Source organism: Aotus nancymaae, unplaced genomic scaffold, assembly GCF_030222135.1.
Source record: "Aotus nancymaae isolate 86718 unplaced genomic scaffold, 86718_ANA_hifiasm-v0.15.2.pri h1tg000077l, whole genome shotgun sequence".
Lineage (NCBI taxonomy): Eukaryota > Metazoa > Chordata > Mammalia > Primates > Aotidae > Aotus > Aotus nancymaae.
The window spans coordinates 7,446,587-7,468,591 of record NW_026988492.1 but is presented as its reverse complement, the minus strand read 5'-3'; the positions used below and the strand labels follow the sequence as shown (position 1 = coordinate 7,468,591).

At 38.0% G+C, this 22,005-nt stretch overlaps 1 protein-coding gene across 2 annotated transcripts in view; it reads right to left on the bottom strand.

The window, feature by feature from the left end:
- Nucleotides 1-22,005, bottom strand: part of ODAD2 (outer dynein arm docking complex subunit 2) — a 142,490-nt gene that overhangs the window by 94,660 nt on the left and 25,825 nt on the right. For both annotated transcript variants that reach the window (XM_012474187.3, XM_021676441.2), the window contains one exon: nt 16,289-16,436. In XM_012474187.3, the coding sequence (XP_012329610.2) occupies nt 16,289-16,436 (148 nt within the window). The remainder of the gene's footprint in view (nt 1-16,288; nt 16,437-22,005) is intronic.

Below are 22,005 nucleotides of genomic sequence, written 5' to 3'. Positions count from 1 at the left end.
GAAATTCCATTTGACCTAGCAATCCCATTACTGGGTATATACTCAAAGCATTATAAATCATTCTATTATAAAGACACATACACATGTATGTTTATTGTGGCACTGTTCACAATAGCAAAGACTTGGAACCAACCCAAATGCCCATCAATGATAGACTAGATAAAGAAAATGCAGCATACACACACACACACACACACACACACACACACACACACTATGGAATACTATGCAGCCATAAAAAAGGATGAGTTCATGTCCTTTGCAGGGACATGGATAAAGCTAGAAACCATCATTCTCAGCAAACTGACACAAGAACAGAAAACCAAACACCACATGTTCTCACTCATAAGTGAGTGCTGAACAATGAGAACACATGGACATGAGGAGGGGAGGAACATCACACACTGGGGCCTGTTGCGGGATGTGGGGGTAAGGGAGGGATAGCAGGGGGTGGGGGGATGGGGAAGTGATAGCATTAGAAGAAATACCTAATGTAGATAACAGGGTGATGGATGCGGTAAACCACCATGGCACGTGTATACCTACGTAACAAACCTGCACATTCTGCACATGTACCCCAAAACTTAAAGTATAATAAAAAAAGAAAAAAAAAGTATATTTCTATGTATAAAATAGATAATAGATAATAGGCTTAGCACAGACCATGGAAATTACATACCAGCTGCCAAACTCCCTCCTCCCTAGCACAAGCTTTTGCATACACAAATCTTCTTGTGAATTCAATACAATAGGTTATTTTTAAAAATATTTTTTAATGTATATGTAATAGTTGTATGTATTTTGAGACTACACATAATAATCCTATGTATGTATAAAATGTGTAGAGACCAAATCAGGATAATTGAGATATTTATCACCTCACACACTTTTCTTTGTGGTGGGAACTTTACAATTCCTCCCTTCTAGCTATTTTGAAATATACAATAAATCATTCTTAACTATAATTTCTTTACTATAATAGGGAACTTAAACCTAGTTGTACTATCTCACTGTATTGTTGTACCTCTTAACCAATTTATCTTCATCTTTTCATGCCCATGTCTTATATATAATAAGGTTAACACAGAAAATGGAAATTACATACAAGCTGCCACACCCCTCCTCCTTCATCACACATGTACACATATGCAATCCTCTTGTGAATTCAACACAAGACTTTTAGAATAAGAATCCGAAATGGGATTACCAGAGGATCCAAAGTGAAAACAGAAAGGTTGAGATATCAGCCTTTTTTCTTACTCCTTTTAAGAAAATTCCTTCCACGCCTCTAGAAATGTTCTCAACAACTGTCCCGTGAAGATGTCACTGACAATTTTCATTTTCCACATGAATGCTCCCAATGGATGCACCAGGCTGTCCTCTACATTCACAATTTAGAATGACTACAGTTTTAGTTTTACTATTTACACATAAAATAAGTCATGTTCTTACAGCTTTTAGTGTCTTTTCTACTTCCTATCAAGGAGAAAAGTAACCACCACCAATATCACCAATTTTCATACATTGGTTTTGAAATATGAAATTTAAAAATCCTCTCTATAACTGTCATGTTCAAAAACTCCCATATTTGGGTGCACAAGACTCCCATAAGCCAATACTTCCATTTCCTCTTTAGAAAAACAAAAGGCAGATATTTTATAAGCCATAAAGAAGAATCTAGTCTGAGTGTGCAGGCATGCACCTGTAATCCCAGCTACTCAGAAGGCTGAGGTAGAAGGATTGCTTGAGCCTAGGAGTTGGAGGCTGAAGTGAGCTGTGATCACACCACTGCACTCCAGGCTGGGCAACAGAGTGAGACCCTGTCTCTAGAAATAATTTTTTAAAAATAATAATAAAGGAGACTCTAAATGCTAACCATAATTAAAGGAAATTAAATCATGCACAAAAAGAAAGAACAAAGAAAATAAGAAAAACAATTCATTTGAACAAAGCTCCTTTTATTCTGAATTTAAAGGTTAAAAGGAGCCAGAATCCTCCCCAGGAGTGTTTGAAGGAGCAGAGCAGTGTTCCTATATTAAGGGTTTGGAAATCCAAACCAAGTGCTTCAGCTAGAGAGAGTTCTTTGGGCAGAGGCTTCAGACTTAAGCATGACTAGAAAGTGCAAGAAGACATGGAACTGCGTGTCATGCCTCGGTTAAGCCAAGAGCCTCCTCCCGCCCCAGATCCACTCAGTGAAGAAGAATGTACCATCCTGACATTCTTAATCGTGCATGCTGAGGACTTTCTTGACTGCATTTCTTGCATCATAATATTTTCTTTGGTAGCAATTTTTGGGCTTATACACTCAGCATAATATTTGTTTCCTATTTCAAGTTGTCTTAATTTTTCTCTTCTAGATGATTTCCCCATCTTTTGGGCTTTATTTCATTATTTACACTATAACCAATGACACAAATTCTTAAAGGCCATATAATTGCAGCAGATGTCCCAAAGGTAAGAGTTTATGTTTTTCTGAATTATCCCTAGACTAATTTGTAATGCAAAAGACTGACAATTTACAGTTATCATCAAGAAGTTAGATACTTATAGAAAAAAAAATTCTGTAAATCATCAGCTTTTTTTCTGAAAATCTGGAAACATATTCATAGGCTTGAGGGATTTTTTTTTAGAACAGTTTTATATTAGGGAAAGTTAGTTTTTCCACATTTCAGGATTTAGTTCTACTCTTGTCACTGACCACACTCCCAAAAGGATTATAAATCTTTCAGAATGAATACCAGAGGACAGGAGCCAAAATATTCAACATACAGAGCCACAAAAGTTAGCCAATTGCTATTCTTTAAATACCAGCTATGTCAAAGGATTTTTGAATGTTCGTTCCACTTTGTCCAGATGCCATAAATATCGAACTGAGAAGAAAACGTGCAAATACACTCCTTTGTCAACTAAATCTCCCCTGAGAATATAATTAGTTACCAATATTTATTTTTACATTTTATCACGCATTTGCATTTGTGAGGCTTTAAGAGCTGGAGAAAATACACTAAAATATGATTTTACTAGCTTCTGAAGGGCTTTGAAAAATGCTTCCAATAAGTTTTTCCACTTCTTAAATTAATGCAATTCTTTTGCTAGTTGTCTGCCTGCCCCTGTTTCTTTTCAAACATCTCCAGGCTCTGTTGGTCTTTGGATTTTTTTTTTTTGCAATTGGCATTCCTTCCAGTGACCAGGAGGCACTGGTTCACTGTCACCATTAGGTTTTAAACATGCAGAGATTAAGTGAAAGTGGCTCTCTCTCACTATTCTTAAGATTTCTTTTTGAAAGACAAGACGAATTAAAGATATTTTCCTAAATGGTGGTGATTTAAAAAAATCACTTCAAGTAAAATCTTTGAAATAAGCAAGTATTACCCCATCTGGTATATAGAGCAATGTCCCTCCCTTACCGTTGATGAGGAAGAAACAAACATTTGCTATGTGGAAATGAGCCATGTATTCAAGAGTAAAACAGGGAATGGGCTACCTCAAATCACTTTTGTGTTATTTTGTTATTTCATTCAACAAATGTGTTGCCATGCTGGATGGTCGGCACTAGAGACATACCAGTGTACAAAAACAGACACTATCCTTGCCTTCATGGAGCTTATAGTGTAGTGGAGGAGAAAGTTTTTAACTTTATTAAGCTCACCCAAATAAACAGAAACTATGAAGCTGAGAAGTGCTACACAGGACAGGGTATGGAGCTGTGGAAGCATATCACAGGGAACTTTGACCTAACTTGGAGTGTCACCCATTGGGATATCACAGGGAACTCTGACCTAACTTGGAGCGTCACCCATTGGTAAAGAACATCTGAGTTGACATCTGGGCAGAAAATAGGTGATTTCCCAGGCAAAGAAGGAGGGAATGTGATGAAATGTCCACCTGTCAGAGCAAACAGTATATGCAAAAACCCAGAGGAGTAGAGCATGGCATGTTTAGCACCTAAAGAAGGCCAGAGCCCACGGTGGGAGCATGGTGCAAGATGAGCTGAAAACCAGCTGGGCTGCTGGGCCCAGAGTCTGGGCTGAGAATGTTCATCTTTATTTCAAGATTGGCCAACATAATTTACAATGATGCCATTTGTAAAAGATCACTCTGGCTGCAGAGGGCACTGGCTGGAGGGGGCAAGTGTGGATGGATGCATGGACACCAGTCAGGTTACTGCAGGGATCCAGAGAACAGAAGATGAATTGCAGTAGGAGGTAGAGGTGACTCATCATGAACCATAAAGAAACTTTTGAAAGGTTTTTATCAACTTTGTTCAAGAAAGAACGCTATAAGCATAGATGAAACTCCAACTCTGTTGGGTAACATGCTTGCAAGGACATCATTTGAAGTTATTGTCAGAGCCCCACATGACAACAGTGAGACCAGAAGCCAGGCAGGGAATAATCAGGACCAGAGGACTCTTGTCCTGTCCCTACCTCACATGGCTTCTCCATCTGCAATCAGAAAGCAGCTGGTGAGACTTGAAGAAGTGGCACAATTATCACATGGTCATGCAGCTGGCTTCAAACATTCTCCGCATTTTTTCCTTCAAACATGCCACTCAGAGAGCAAGAAAAGCTAACCCCTGCCAGTAACTGCTCATTAATGATCACAGAGGACCTGGTGCCCAACATGAAGGTTGGCTTAGAGATACTCTTCTTCTCCCAGGATCAGAAATGGTACCAGGTGAGTACCCACAGTAAGTAGTATATAACCATGTGAGTCAACACAGAAAAAGACATCGCGTTCCTTCTTTTTATTTGCAAGTCTATTTTACACTGATGACTTAGCATGCATACACCTAAGACTGAACAGAACCCAGAGGAGAAAAAGAAAATACTGTTTCCAGAAGAAAAATATACATATACTCTTAAATAAATTAGACTTCAGGTTGCTGTTTTACAAGCTTGCTGAGAATGTTTTATCAGGAATGGGTAAGGAACAATGCAAGGATGGTATATACATTATTTTAATTGTATTTATTTATTTATTTTGAGACAGAGTCTTGCTCTGTTGCCCAGGCTGGAGTGCAATGGTGTGATCTCAGCTCACTGCAACCTCCATCTCCCAGGCTCAAGAGATCCTCCTGCCTCAGCCACCCAAATAACTAGTACTAGAGGCATGCACCACCAGGCCTGGCCCATATACATTCTTTTAAATTTGCCATGAAACATTTACAGGAATTTAAAATTATTGGAATGTTCTAGTCATTGCAATGAGGAAAAATTTATAGCAAATATAATTATTTTACTAAAAAGACTAAGCATGAGCTGAATAATTATAATTAATTTTAAAAAGTTCAATAAAGTGGCTGGATACAAGAGCAGAATTTTAAAGTGAGTAACTATTTATGCACTAACAATAACAAATCAAAATATTTAATTTGAAAAAAGTTCCCATGTCAGTATTAGCAACATAATAGGAAAAATATCTATGACTAAGTTTCATAGAAAATGTTTTGGATACACACGAAAAAAAGCTAGTAAGTATTACTAACGTATGTAAAAGACTAAACGGCCTGAGCAGAATAATTTTATTTATTTATTTATTTTATTTTATTTCTTTTTTTGAGACAGAGTTTCGCTCTTGTTGCCCAGGCTGGAGTGCAACGGCACGATCTTGGTTCACTGCAACCTCCGCCTCCCAGATTTAAGTGATTCTCCTGCCTCAGCCTCCTGAGTAGCTGGGACTACAGGCATGTGCCACCATGCTCGGCTATTTTTTGTATTTTTAGTAGAGACAGGGTTTCTCCACGTTGGTCAGGCTGGTCTCAAACTCCTCATTTCAGGTGATCTCCCCCACTCAGCCTCTCAAAGTGCTGGGATTACAGGGGTGAGCCACCATGGCCAGCCTTAATTCAACATTATTAAAATTGCAGTTTATCAAAAAATAATTTATAAATTCATGTAAACCAACCAAAATGCCAACAGAATTTTAAGGTTTTGTTAACTTGATTTTCAATTTATTCTAAAGATGATCCAGAATGAAAAATCCAAAGAATAAGTTTTAAAAATGTTAAGGTACCTATTTGATCTACCAAATATCAAAATATATCAAAGCTATGGTAATTAAAACAGCATGGAATTAGCATGGGAACATCCAAATAAGTTAAGGCAGAGAAAGATCCAGAAACAAACTCTCACATGTGAGATGGCAGAATTTTATGAAGGTGGCATCCCAGATCATTGGAGGAAAGAGTAGATAGGCCAACAGTCTGTATTGATACAATTGACTGTCCCTCTAGAGAAAAATAAGTGAAGTTAGATCCTTACCTTTCATTATACATAAAGTGAATTCCAGAAGGATTAAGAATTTGAACTTTAAAATTTTTTTAAAAGTTATAAAACTAACAGAGGGAACTGGAAAGTATTTTTGTCCTCTTGGAATGACTTCAGAAAAGCCCAGCCTATATTAGAAAAACATATATTATTTTTCTCTTTGTTTTAAACAGCTTTACTGAGGTATAATTGATATAAAAACTGCACTCCTAGTTCCTAAGAAACAAAACCTATAAGCCATGAAGAAATAGTAAATATTTATTAATGTACAAAAGAGTAGATAAAAAGACATCCAGCTGGGTGTGGTGACTCACACCTGTAATGTCAGTACTTTGAGAGGCCAAGGCAGGTGGATCGCCTGAGGTCAGGAGTTCAAGACCAGCCTGACCAATATGGTGAAATCCCGTCTCTACTAAAAATACAAAAATTCGCCAGGTGTGGTGGCACATTCCTGTAGTCCCAGCTGCTCAGGAGACTCAGACAGGAGAATTGCTTGAACAAGGGAGGCAGAGGTTGCAGTGAGCCAAGATCTTGCCACCGCACTCCAGCCTGGGCAACAGAGTCAGATTCTACCTCCAAAAACAAGACATCTGACATGCTAAGAGAAAATAAGTATCTGCAATTAGTGTAACAGACAAAGGTTTAATTTGCATCATCAAAAATTAAAAAGACAACCAACCACACAGAAAAAGTATGCAAAAGATCCAAAAAATGGCTATTTGACATATAAAAAATTGTCAACCTCACTAGTAATCAGAAATATGAAAATTTAGACTAGATACATTTTGCCCCTGTGAGAATTGGCCAAAATAAAAAATAACAAAAAGACTGCACATCAATGAGAATTTAAACAATGGATTTAAATCCTAGATTAACAATCTTTTTTTTTTTATTTCTTTTTTTTTACTTTAAGTTCCAGGATACATATGCAAAATGTGCATGTTTGTTACATAGGTAAATGTGTGCCATGTGGTTTGCTGCACCTATCAACCCATCACCTAGGTTTTGACCCTCACAAACATTAGGCTTTTTGTCCTAATGCTCCCCCGTCCCCTTGCCCATCTCCCCTGACAGGCCCCAGTGTGTGCTGTTCCCCTCCCTGTGTCCATGGGTTCTCATTGTAGATGAACAATTTTAATACCATGGGGAGTTTTAAAAGTCTATCAATGCCTAGATTCCAGATTGGACCAATTCAATCAAAACTTCCAAAAACGGTACCTGGGCATCAGGGTCTTTTGTTTATTTGCTCCTTTGTTTAACAGCCTTGGCTAACTTCATTCTGAGGTAGAGGGTCCAAGATTGAAAACCATTGGTATGTTACTGGTAGAGTGTAAATTGATGTTTGCTTTCTGTAAAGAGCTATGAAACTTTTTTTTACATAAACCAAGTTTGTTTTGTTTATTACTCTTCATTATTTCCCTTTAAAATTTTTTAATGCAAGGCTTCTCAAATTTTAGTGTGCATATATTATTTTTCTCTTTGTTTTACTGAGGTATAATTGATACTAAAAAACTGCACATCTTTAATGTATACAATTTGATGAGTTTGGATATATGCATATACCTGTGAAATCATTACTACAATGAAAGTAATAAATATATCCATCACCTGAAAAAATTTCCTTCATCTCTGCCTTTCTTGTAGTGAGAACACTTAATATGAAATCTACTTCTTAAACGTTTTAAGTGCATGATATATATTGTTAACTATAGTGACTATGTTGTACAGCAGATATCTAGAACTTATTCATCTTTCATAAATAAAATTTTATACCCATTGAACAATTAAATAAAACTGCCTTAGCTACCATGGTTCATTCCAATCAAAAATCTTATAAATATATTGGCATGTGTATAGAACTCCCTATTAAATGTAAATGTGCTATCAAAATGTAAATGTGTATTCTCTTTGACCCAAGTAATTTTATTTCAAAGAACCCATTCTATAGAAATAATGTACATATCCAAAGAATATGTAAAAAATATTAGCTGCAGTATTGTTTGTAGTAACAAAAACTGAATTGAGAGGCGACTTAAATGTTATCAATAAGGCAATTGTTAAATACATTAATGATATACACCTTTAATGAAATACTATATAGTAATTAAAAGGAGTGCGGTAGATATGAAAGATCACCAAGACAGAATATTAAATATAAAAAGCAAAATGTGGACTAAGAAATAAGATTTCATTTATGTGAATAAACTACATATGCATATGTATATAAACAGAGAAATATCTGGAAGGGGGCTTCCACTTTGCATGGCTTGAAGTTTCACATTTAGCATATATGAGTGTACTATTTTTAGAATATTTAAAGATTTTAAACACAGAATGGAGTAAGGGAAATAGGAGAAGAATAACACTTGCTTCTGCTATGCTCTATGTCACAGAAACATCAGCACCCAGGGAGCAAGGGCTGGGAAGAACCACAGCCCTCCAACAGAAATCTCAAGGCCAATTTACCAAAAAGGGACATGGAGTTTAATATGTTTCCTGCAAATATGCAGTTTTAGATAATGATAACAATAGATTTATAGAGAGATGTAAAATGAAAAATCATTTATACCAAATCTGATGCCTCTTATTCATGCCTTAACTCATATTTTAGAAATTCTTCAGCATGCAGACTCTGTAACAGGACATGAGTGTGTGTTTTTAAAACAGAAACAAAGCAGCCTAGCACACTGTATAAACTGGGAACTAGCCAGTACTACTACTCTTCTCCAATAGGTACTTAGCTTTCTTAAATTAATTTTAGGGGAAAAGCATATTTTAAGGAACAAAAATAAGTGTTGCTGCAAATATATGGGGCAAGAAATTCCCCTAAAAAGATCTACTACATAAAACTGCCTTAGATATCACAGTTCATCCCAATAAAAAATCGTATAAATAACTAGATGGTTATGTGTATCATATCATTATACTCTAGCTGTGCTGGCTCATAGCACACATTCATGAATAAACACATGAGTGAATGAATGAATGAGTTAAAGCTTAAGGGAACTCCCCTGAGATTTTTCGTATTGTCATTTTTCAGTCATTAAGTTGATGTAGCTTAGTGCTAGCTAGTAGTCATATAAACTGTTGTAAGTCAGCGGCATTGTATTATCATACTGATCTAATTGTCTTTACTCTGCTTTCTCTTCACAAATGATTATTTATGACAACCAAGAGACAAGGAGAGCTGAAAGCTTAAAAACTTAAATACAGATTTCCCTTTGAGAACGACAGAGATGACCCTCTCCATTTCTTCCACAATCTCCCTTATAACAAAAATAAAAGAAGACAAATTCTTCTTTCGTGGGCAATATAAGCATACAAGTAACATGCATTACCAATAATCCAAATAAAGTACATTAATTTCTTACACTACAATATTTATGGAAACATGAACGCAGATTATGAGTAGACATTTTTTAGCTGATGGAATTTAAAAATCTTATGATTTCAAACAGGCAATTGAAAAAATAGTCACAGAAGTTCTCCTATTGTTTGTCACTGACTTTTTTAAGAAAGTCAACCTGCATCAATGTTGCAACACATGTATTAACTTAAAGAAAGTTTCTGAAGAACATGGTACTCATTTTCCTCTCTTACTACTGGAGTTGATTCGAGTGGATAAACAGTGACTATTGTTTTCCATTTTTGAAAGACTCTTTTTAACAAGAATAAATCTGTGCCATCACAATATTTTCCATTTTTATAAGTAAAAACTTAGCAAAAGAGCACAGTCTAATATGGACTTCCAAACATGAATACTGAGTTTCTTTATAGAAAGGGCTCCCTGTTGACTCTCTTACTCAAATAAACAAACCCAAACAAGAGAAAAGATAGGAAGGTGCAACAGCAAGCTCTGCAGGCCTCCTGGGTCCTGAATTTCTTGACAGTGGAACAGAACAACCAGGCAATGGGCAATAAAGATAGAAGCCTGGACTCGGTCCCAGCTTTCTGTGTGGCCCGGAGCAAAGAATTTCTCAGCTTTTCCACCAATGAAACAAGGATCAGACTACCTGCCACTCTATACCCAAAACTCAAGTAATGGGAAAGGAATTTAATTAACTGTAATTGATTGCAAAGTACATCAAATTCCTACAACAAAAACTCATACAACTTCCAATTACCACTCGAACTCTTTAACCAATCAAGGGGTGTGTGTGTGTGTAATCAGTTTATGTAAGATCATTAAGGAACTGAGCCCCACAAATGGAGTCCTTAACAAAGCTTTTCAGGTCTGAAAAATGTCCTTGCCAAGAATCCCCCTCCAGAGAAGAAATCCAAAATATGCCAAGGAAAGAACTCTGGGGGTCCCTTCTGAAGCTGGCAGCCCAGTGGCATTTCTGATGTGAATGTCTTTTAGATGTCACTCTGGAACGGAGTATTGGCCACCGCTAAGCTGAGATCCACCAGGCGTCTTCACTTTTCATGGCCTGAAAATTCTCAATTTGTAGTTACAGAGCAGAAGCATGGCAAGCAATCTGGCTCATGTGAAAGGTGAAATCAACACTAATGTTTTAGGAATTTGATGATGTAGAATGAACACATTAGCCTACCCCTCACCAAACCACCGTGGGTTAGGGGAGAGGATGAGTGTGTGGTAATGCCCATCCTTTCTACCCATGTAACCCCATTGTCACTGTCTTCTCATCCCTTCCCATCAGATTCATATGGCATATCACCTGTTGCTGGATTCACCTTTCCAAATCAATGCTTTCATCATCCTTTTCCCCATTCTCCCACCTGGACTCTGATCAAAATCCCACATACAGAAGCTGGCATCCCACAGGGAGGAGGTATCCATGGAGAAAAGGCCCTGGGAATGAGCACTAGAGGGCTCCATCATTGCAGCAAGTACTCAGGAATAAGACCGGCTGGATGAAGCAACTCGCAGTATGGGCAGATGTCCAACTGTGCTTACCAATACAACCCTTGTGGAGGCTACAGCTGGTACCTGGATAATACGGGGGCATCTTATCCTCTACTGACAGCTCTAGGAAATATCTTCAAGGGAGATGAATCAAAATTCTAGACCCAGCCTCTGACATGTCTCTAAACTACCAAAAAGCTGACCAATCAACCATGTTCTCGGCACTATTCTAGTGTTTTCAATTTGTTCTTGGATTTACTGATCCTATAGTATTAAGTACCATAATCACTCCACCTTCAATCCACATTGAAATGGATTTCAACATGTTTTTGACCTTGGGTCCAGAAATTCTTTTTCATTACAATGTGTATAAAATGCAAATCTACTTAAATATTACCTTTCAACATTTTACCCCTCTCTACTGAAGAATCCCCATTGGTATGAATTTATAGCATACAGTACTTGTAACTAATACTTATTTCCACATTTCCAAACAAAGGAAATAACCTACATCCCTTCTCCTATTTTACAAAGGGGATCTCCACATACCTTATTTAGAAAGGAGCACGATTTCACTCAAGTTTTAGAGAGACTCATAGAATTAGTATGGAGCATAGAGACATTAACAAACCATCTCCTTTAATCACTGGAAGTGATCAAAAGCAAGACATTTTCCTTGCAAAATTTTTAAACAATCCTGGCCAGGGAAGAATATAATATCCATATAAAGTCAGCAAATAGAGCAATCAACTGGTATGTTTACAAGAAAAAAGGCAGGAAAAGGAAGAGAGAAGGATGCAAGAAAAGTGGGAAAGAAGTCAACAGCAGAAGGAAAGGGAGGCTCAGAGGCAGGAAGAACTGCTTTCAGGGAGCTGAGAGTGAAGAACAGCAAAGCCCTGCCACTAAGGAACCTCATCCTCTCCCCTTTGCACCATAGGGGCAGAGGTGGGGAGGCGAGCTTGTACCCATTAGCAAGATGCTCTGCAAGATACAGCAATAAATTTAATCTGGTCTCCCTACTCAAGAAGTAGGTATTAAGACAGACAACCTGAACCATCAGAATGGCAGAAGGCAGAACATAGGTGCTTATCAGTAAGGTAGCTGAAAAGGGGGTTCATTGCTTCCTTTAGAATTAGGATACAGAGTCATCAGCTGTGGGGACAAAAGAAGCTGGAAGGTTGGTGAGTAAAAATATGATACATTCATTAATTTAAAAATTACATTGTGTTCAAAAACTCTGGATGAAAAGAATATATACATATATAAAACTTGCAGATTGAAATTAACATATGTCAAACCAAATAATTAAATACAAATGCCATGTATGTGCCAAGATATGAGCTCATAGCTCCAGACGAATAAGCTATGGTTCACTGACCTGTTTGGGTATTAATGAGCTCATCAAATCTTTTTTTTCCCGACAATCACAGACATTACACTACTTGGAAAATGGTAAATAGAAAGTCAGATCAACATGAACATTTCTCTGCTAACTTAAATCTACATTTAAGTCATAATTTCATAAATTAAAATGTCAGGTGTATTTATTTTGAGATTACCTAGAGACATTCAATTTTGCATTTTATAGACTTTTAATATTGTTTTGTGTCTCCATATAAAATATTTATCTGTGTCAAAAACCTTGAAATCATTTATAGATACACTTTTCCTTTTATTGGCTATGTTAAGAAAATTTACCTGTGGGAACTATAAGAATTCCAAGCAATTTACTGTCTGGCCAAGAGTATCACATTTGCACATGATTTATTGATGAATAACTTGTGCAAATTTAAGTAGCACTTCATCAATAAATGTTTTCTTTAGCTGTACTGGGACAGAAATAGTGCATCTCTTTTTTGCCTAATGCTACATGGACTTATTCTAAATAGTTGAAAAACTCAAGATAGTTATCCAGTAATTAGGCTATTATGACATACTCTCTTTGCCATGTTCACTGGGAGGATATTATTGAGGCTGTTCACTCTCTCACTCCATGCCTGCCCCATTAAATCCTAAGGGAGAAAATTCTTTCTGCTGTTAGCACCAGGATCAGTTATACTCACTGGCAACTGGTTTGTTTTCATTTTAAGATGATGAGAGACTTTCCCTTTCTGCATTAACTCACTTTATTTCCCTCCTTTTTATTGGTTGCTAAGAGAACTGAAAGTAAAAATTGAAGGCCACCTGTACAAGTCAGTTAAGTCTCCATGCCACACATTTTCTACAATAATAATAAGCAATAGAAATAATTAGAATTGCCAACAGTTACTAAGTACTTTGTGCTAAGCACTTTACATGTGTTATATTTCATTTAATATTCTTAATAATCCTAACATGAGAGAACTTATTTTTCCGTCTTCACCAGTGAGGAAACTGAAGCTTAGAGGGGTTAGCCAACTCACCCAGGGCCACTGAGTAAGCAGCAGAACTTCAACTCAACTGGTCTTTCCAGTGTCAAAGATCATGCTTCTAATTACTCTGGTATTCTGCTTCCTGGCCCATTTTTTGTTTCTGCCATTTTGACTATGTTTCATTTTGCTAATAAAATAAAGATAATGGACCAGGACTCTTGGGAAAAACTCAGGACTCTCTTAATTCATCTTCTGAAAGGCTATGCCTTGGACAGGCATAGAGACTTATGCCTGTAATCCCAACACATTGGGAAGCCAAGGTGGGAAGATTGCTTAAGGCCAGGAGTTCAAGATCAGCCTGGGAAAGGGAAAAAGAAAGAGGAGAGGGGAGGGGAGAAGAGGGGAGGGAAAGGGGGAGGGGAGAAGAGGGAGGGAAGGGGAGGGTAAAAAAAGAGAAGGAAGAAAGTAAAGGAGAAAGAAGGAAAGAAAGGAAAGGAAAGAAAAGGGAAGGGAAGGGAAGGGGAGGGGAGGGGAGGAGAGGGAAGGGGGAAGGAAGGAAGGTCCATGTCTAAGTCCCAGTGGGCCTGTGTAGAGCTGCCCACCTCAAAGAGAGGGAGTAGTGTTGGCAAAGTTCTCCACTGCCAGTTTCTCCCTCCCTAGATGACATGCTTTTTAAGAGTCCAGGAGAGACGATCACAGGAGGCTCTGTGGTTCGGCACAGATGCAGAGGCACTGTTGCAAGGGTGTCCTAAATGCCCTAAGTCTGCACATAGTCACCGTGCATGCCAGACTGGGCTGCTGTGTTGAACAATGTGGTTTGTGCACAAGTACTCCTGGCAAAGGGGAGCACAGGAGCATGTGGCCTGAATCTGGCCTGTGCTCCATGCTAATGTTTCCAAATTCCCAACAGATTAATCTTCAAGATCCAGGAATATGCAATCAAAATTCCTAGGAATTTTCATGAGTTCCCAAAGTTATATTATTCTGTATTTTTCCTAACATTTCATTTACATGTCTTTAAATAATAATGAATGCCTGTAATAAGAGTGAATCATTTCTATCATAATAAACAGTGAATCATGTTTTTGTGGTAGTTATGCTAAAAATTTCAGAGGTTTTCTGTAAAAAAAAAATCTTATGTAATAAATGCATGATTTATTATTATTATGAGCCAGAATATGTGACATAATTATATACTGCACCAACATGTAAAAACAATGTGCACTTGATATAGAAATTTCATAATACAAAACACTAAATGAGGAAAACATTAACACAAACTAAATGCCAAATAAAAACCATTTTAAAAATTGACAGATGCCATAAAAATATTTAATATTTATAAAACATCATGCTTAAAAATGAAATTTTAAAACTCACAAAATATTAACTGTCCTCTCCAATAGTCTAGGAATTTCATGACAAACAGTCCAAACTAAAAAAAAAATTTCATTTTGCATTGATGTTGGTCAAATCATTAAGAGTCTGCCAAAAGAACCTCCAAGTTGAGCATTAGGGCTTCAGATAAGCTCATACCCTTTTTGAGATATGAAAATATTTATTTATTTATTTATTTATCTTGAGACAGACTTTTGCTCTTGTCCCCCCCAGGCTGGAGTGCAATGGCATGATCTTGGCTCAACCTCTGCCTCCAGGGTTCAAGCGATTATCCTGCCTCAGCCTCCCATAGCTGGGATTACAGGCACCCACCACCATTCCTGGGTAAACGTTTTTGGTATTTTTCATGGAGACGAGATTTCACCATGTTGGCCAGGCTGGTCTTGAACTCCTGACCCCAGATGATCCACCCGCCTTGGCCTCCCCAAGTGCTGGTATTACAGGTGTGAGTCACCACACCTGGCCAAAATATTATTTATTTTTAATTGACCAAGAATAATTGTATATATTTATGGGATACAATGTAGTATTTTGATAAATGTTTACATTTCGCAGTGATTAAGTCAAGAAAAGCCACTGGCAAATGCCCTTGGTTGATTTGACCAAAGACATGGAAAACCAGAAAGAAAACATGAATTAAGTCAAATGTTTTTTCACAAATACTTCTGGACATTGGCTTTACACAAGGCCTAAATATCATCAATACCTGCTATCTGACATCAGAAATAAATATTAATCTGGGTTTTGGTGAGCCATTTCCCTTGCCCTCCCACAAATTCAAGTACTTAAATGCATTATGTGGGCCAATTATTATGTAAAATATTCTCATATACGCTATCTGACTTAAGAGAGAAATGAAAACGGACCAATCCACACTGTAAGCACCCACAATGTTTCAGAAACCATGCTATATGTTTCAAGTGTGTTTTTAAAACTTTATAATAATCCTGTAGTACAGGTATATTAATTTTATTCCATGGGTTGAAAAAAATCAGGGATCAAACTGTAATGTTTCAACAGCTACATTGCTAGTAAATGAAACAGCTTAGAGTTTAACCAAAATTCAGCTTTAAAAATCCATGTTATTTCTTCCACACCATACTACAAATCATAAAATGGCAGCAAGTCACAATTTCAGCTGTTTACCAGGCCCACTCTCCAGCCAGGAGAGAGGGTTGGTACCAGGCAGCCTGGTTGCTCCATGAGGATGAATCTTGCATCCTCAGGGTAATAAGACCTTCCCCTGCACACACTTAGATAGAACAACAGGAATGTTTGCTACTCTTATTTGAAAGAAACATAAAATAAACTTGGACGCAGCATATATATTTTTGGGAAAGTATTTTAAATGAACATTACAAACATAGAACATTACAAATATTAAAAACATAGACCTTTCTGACCTTTAAATATTTCACCAGCTTCTGAATTTGCCAATATTCTGAGGGCAAATCCGCATTTGCTTCCTGACGATGGTCAGGTGGTTCTTCATCTTCCTCACTTTCTGAGGAGCTGTCACTAATGACTTCCTCAATCTTTTCAGCACTCTTTCTAGAACAATAACAACATATATATATGTAAGCTATAGTGTGGAGACGGTTATAATAATATTGTGGCAACATGGACACAAGCAATGGATCAGATACCAACACCTTCTGAGTTCTAGTAGATCTCTATTAAGATCTACATGAGGCCAGGTGCAGTGGTTCATGCCTATAATCCCAGTGCTTTGGGAGGGTGAGGTAGGAGGATCACTTGAGGCCAAGAGTTTAACACCAGCCTGGACAACCTAGCAAGACTCTGCCTTTACAAAATATATATATATTTTTTAATTAGCCAGACATAGTGGTGCATGCCTGTAATCCCAGCTACTCAGGAGGCTGAGGCAGGAAGATCACTTGAGCCCAGGAGTTTGAGCTGCAGTAAACCATTATTACATTATCACACCACTGCACTCCAGTGTGGGAGACAGAGCAAGACTTTGTCTCAAAAAATGTAAAATAAAAAGGAAATGCATGAGATGAATAAACCTGTCTCTATCGCAGGTGCAATTGCTCTGGGTGCAATAATCATAATAAAGAAAACAGTGAGAAATAAAAAAAAGAATTCAGTAAATGTCCTAAGGCTGTGCTTTTCAGTAAGACCGCCACTCATTACATGTGGTCATCTATATTTACAGGTATTTCAACTTATTTAAGTAAAATTAAAGAAAATTTAAAAATTCAGTTCTCCAAGCACACTAGCCACATTTCAAGTGCTCATGGCCCCATGTGCCTCATGGTTACCACACTGGACAGTTCAGATACTGAGTATTTCTATTATTCCAGAAAGTTCAACTGGACAGTGCTGCAAGGCCCTCAAGTGAAAGAGTCTCTGTTACCAAAGAGAGTCAATATTCAGCACATCTTTCCAGAATGCCTACACTGAAGTACTTGGAAAGTGCAAGGTGCCAAAGAACAGCAATGACGTGAACATAATCAGGTTCAGGACCGAAGAGTTAACCACCGACTCTGAGAGGCATTAGCATGCAAAGTGTTGAGTTCCACAGAAGAACATTACATTCTATGGTTTGATGCAGGGACAACAGTATTATAAGAGCCTTCTGTAATCCAATATATACCCTATGTCCCTGCAGAGGTCTCTCATGCACACTCAACACACCAGCCTGTCTCCACCTCCCACTGCTGGATGCGAGGTTATCACCATTGGGTCACCAAACCCACAATGATGCTTCAGGAACTACTCATCCATCACTCACATCCCAGGATGTTTATCCTGATATTGTTTCCCACATGTTCCTGATCTCACAGGGCAGAAGCAAACTTTTAAATCTTCTAGCTAATTTTAATATCAAATAATACCAACAGCAGCCACCAGTTCTAAATGTCGATTTTGTCCCAGGCATTCATTATTTCTAAACCTCACAACCACCTCGCAAGGCAGGTTCTATTATCCCCATTCTACAGGCAAGGAGACCTCAGAGAAATTAAGAGGAAAGAAAAAAAAATCATTCATTTTGAAGGACCTAAAATTACTTAAAATATGATTCTTGCCAATCACATATTAAGGTGTCCTTAAATATCAAAGTCACAAGGTCAGTGACCACTACAGAACACACAAGTCCACAATACTTTTCCTCTAATTCTGAAATCCAAAAAGCTCTGACAACTGATTTTTCCCCCCACTGGACTTAACTTGTTGCTGAGGCCTTATATGAATTGATACTAGACTATTTATGGCCTTTATTGCTCTCATTCATTGTGAATACTCATGTTTTTGATTGTAGGGTATTGGCTCACAGTTCAATAGAGGTTATTATATAATATACATTATATGAATTTCATTACCCTTTTTTAAAGTGAGTTTTTCAGAATCCCATGAATTTGGTCACAAGAATTCGGGACAACAGACTGTGGGTAAAATGTCTCCTTTTAATTCTTTCAACAATCTATGAGGTTGTTATTACTCTCATTATAGAGACAATGAGTTAAAAAATAATTTGGGCCAGGCGTTGTGACTCACACCTGTAATCTTAGCACTTTGGGAGGCCAATGAGTGGACTGCTTGAAGTCGGGAGTTTGAGACCAGCACGCCCAACATGGTGAAACCCTGTCTCTACTAAAAATACAAAAATTAGCTGAGTGTGGTGGCGCACACCTCTTGTCCCAGTTACTCAGGAGTCTGAGGAGAATCATTTGAACCTGGGAGGCAGAGGTTGCAGTGAGGCAAGACTGTGCCACCGCACTGCAGCCTGGGTGACAGAGCAAGACTCTGTCTCAATAATAATAATAATAATAATAACCATGAACAAAACTCCATGGTTAGTAAAGTGGCTGTGTTAAAACAAATAGTTGGAACTGTTCATCTTGGTTCCTACGGGAGTTGGTGTAGTCATTTAACTTAAATGTGCCTCAGTTTCCTCACCTGAAAACTGGGGATGATAACAGCAATAGTATGTAAAGACCTTATAACAGTGCCTGGCATAGAGAGAGCATGAAATAGATGTTAGATAGTTCTTTATTGTCATGCATATTCATTTGACAAATGTGCATGGAGTGCCTGTTGGCTACCAGGTATCAAGGGAATGCTGCTGAAGAATGCTGTCTTTCAGTATCTTTCTCAAATTCCAAGGAAAAGCCGTGGTTTTGCTTTTGAAGATCTGATCTGTTTTAATCTTAGGGACCCTATCAATTAAGTAACTTGTTAGGTTTTTGCCTTCACCTTGATCTTCAGCAATGACAGAATCAAATCTGTAGTCTATGAGTAATTATCTAAGTTTCCATTATTTTGCAGCTTAGCACCTTGTCCATTTGGGTAACTATCAGAAAATTTTTATTTCTGTGTTTTCTTGTATTGTATTAGTAAGTTCCATAAAGGCAAGGACCATTTCTGTCTTTTATACTGTCTCACCTAGCACGAGAAAGGCATTCAATAAATATTTGCTAGAAGAATCAATAGATTAAAGCATGTGTGAATAAATGAATGAACAAATGAATCCAGTCTAGGTTAAGATGATGAAAGGAAGGTATTTCTGGTGATAATTCCAGGAAGTGGCAATAGAGGCAGGTTGATGGAGAGGAGGCAACAGTCAGTGAGACTGAAACCAGGGAGTGCAAAGGCCAAGATTTGGTACTGGTCCTCCTCTTGGGGTTCAGGTTTTTCAAGATGATGATTGGGTGTAGGATGAAAGTGATAGCAAGTCAATGTTAACATCGTCAGTGATCATGGATCCATGGAAAACAGCAAAGACAGAGGGTTACATCAGCCTCATGGGAAAGGAGGTCTAACCTGAAGAGTAAGGTAGTTTGAAGCAATAAAGAGGAGATTTCTGTCTCTGTGGTTATACAGGACCTTGGGAAAAGAAGACCTGAAGGAGAATCGCTGCTGTCATGGAAAAGTTTCAATAAACGCAAGAAAGGAGAGAGTGGAGGCTTTAGTGCATAGGGTGAGGACATAAGGAAATTCATTTCCTTCTATTATGAGGAGGCCCAAGTCAAAAATGTAGAAGAAAGAGCAAAGTGGAAGAATGATTCAGATGGGATATTGTAGAGCAGGACAGGGGTGAGAGTCCAGGGGGAGACAGGACTCAATCGGGTTTGCATTTAGAGTGGTGTCCATGGGTAAAAGGAACCCATGGACCCTACCAGCCACTCCCTGGAGTCATGTATTCATTCTGGGCTCCCATTAATCTTTCAGAAACGTACCTGGGTCCCAGGTAATCCATAAAAGGGTTACTGACACCCTACACAGTGCAAACCTGGAGTGAAATCAACGAGGGCTGAAAATGGGCCATCTGCAGAAGTTTAACTTTGATTTACAAAAATAGAATTAGTGGAATCATGATCATTGTACTCTAATTATAAAAAGTCTTAAGAGAAAGTATACTTTATTCCTCATTGCTCTAGAAGCTTCTAACTCAACATTAAGCTCATGGGCAAGGAATAGTCCATTCAAGCCTCATGCTCATATCTAATTCATTCTCATTTTTTTTGTTTCTCTCCCTCCTCTCCTCTCTCCAACTCCCAGTGGGTTCTCGTCCGTAAAAGTCTTTTCTACTCTATTCCATTTTGGAGCCTAGGAAGAGGATGGGCAATTTTTAAATTGTATTAATTTGCAAGATTCCATGATTCTCTTTATTTCTTATAGGTTTTTTTGGCACAGAGAGCCCCAATTTTTGCACTTCCAAAAGCCAATTTGTGTGTAAAATACTATGATTGTGCTCTCTGGACCATGGTAGAGGGAAAGTCTGAACTGAAGCATCTGTTCCCATTTAGCGAGCCTCCTGAGTGAAGTTTCCAGTAGATCAGGTCTATTCAAGAAGTGGCTTAAACTTAACTCAAAGATTCCAGATTGAAGCATATACTAGAATAAGTCTAAATTCTTTGGGGGAAAGCCTAAATTTACTTTCTCTTAGCCTAACAAGCTCCTGGAGTTGAGGGCAGAATGAAATATGTCTACCCAATCACTCCACAATCCCATTTTAAAAAGCAGCACCCCAAAGAAAAGCTGTCTTTTTTTTTTTCCAGTCGATGAATCCTTTGATAGCTAACTTTAAAATGCTTTTCCTATTTGACATGATTCCTTCCTATCCTATCCCATAGCAACTGCATATTCAGGAGGTAAAAAGAAGCAAACCCCAATGTTGAATTGATCTATAAATTCCACTGTAAGAAACACTTCTCTACCACAGCATTCTATCTACTTAGGCAAGATTAGACACAGAGAACTTTTCATTTTTATCATTGAATAATAGTTGTTGTTTGGATACATTACAACTTTACCTTAACCTACTACCTTCAAGTTCTCTAACTCGCTAAAAATTGAAATACTTTGGCCCAGTATCTATTTCAGGAAAGAGGAAGTAGATGTACTTTTCTTTATTTCTCCCACCAAGTACAGCTAAAAATTCAGATACTGTATATAAAACAAACATAAGGTGAATCTGAAAGATAGAGGGAAAAAGAAGAGGACTACCTAGGTATCTAAAGACCTGTGGATCAACACAGCGGTGCATTCCCTGGGTTTTATTTTTGTCTCATTCATCCTAGACTGGGCACTGGAAAAGCCAGCAAAGCAGAAACTCCAGTGGGTGCAGACAAAAAACAGGACCTAACAAAGTCACTCTCTGTTTAATTCAAAGGACTGGAAAAGGAAAGCCTGATAAGACAGAAAATGTTTAGATAACAAATGATCTATTTCAGTCAACACTGCAGAAAACAACGTGACCCAACTCTACCTCTTACAGCAAAGGCTAAGTGAAGAGCCTCGGGGTCTATCTTTATCAGACTTTAAGAAAGCACTGCAACCCACTTGCTGGGGTGGCATCAGAGAAGGCCTGACAGAGAGTCAGACGCTCACTGCCTCTCAGCAAAAATGAAGCCACTTCCCCAAACTGTGATGTCAGTAGAGCCCACTGACAAAGTAACCGAGGACTCCCCTGTCACGCTGTCAGGCTGGTTATCAGCAGAGTCATACGTGGAGCATGAACTCCCACTACCCTCCAGAAACAATGAGGACCCCCTTGCCTGTCCCCTTAGGTGTCAATGAAGGCCTATGGGAAAACCTGCTATTTCTATTCCTCACTAGCCTAGGGAAGCAGCACACACCTCAACCTGCAAAT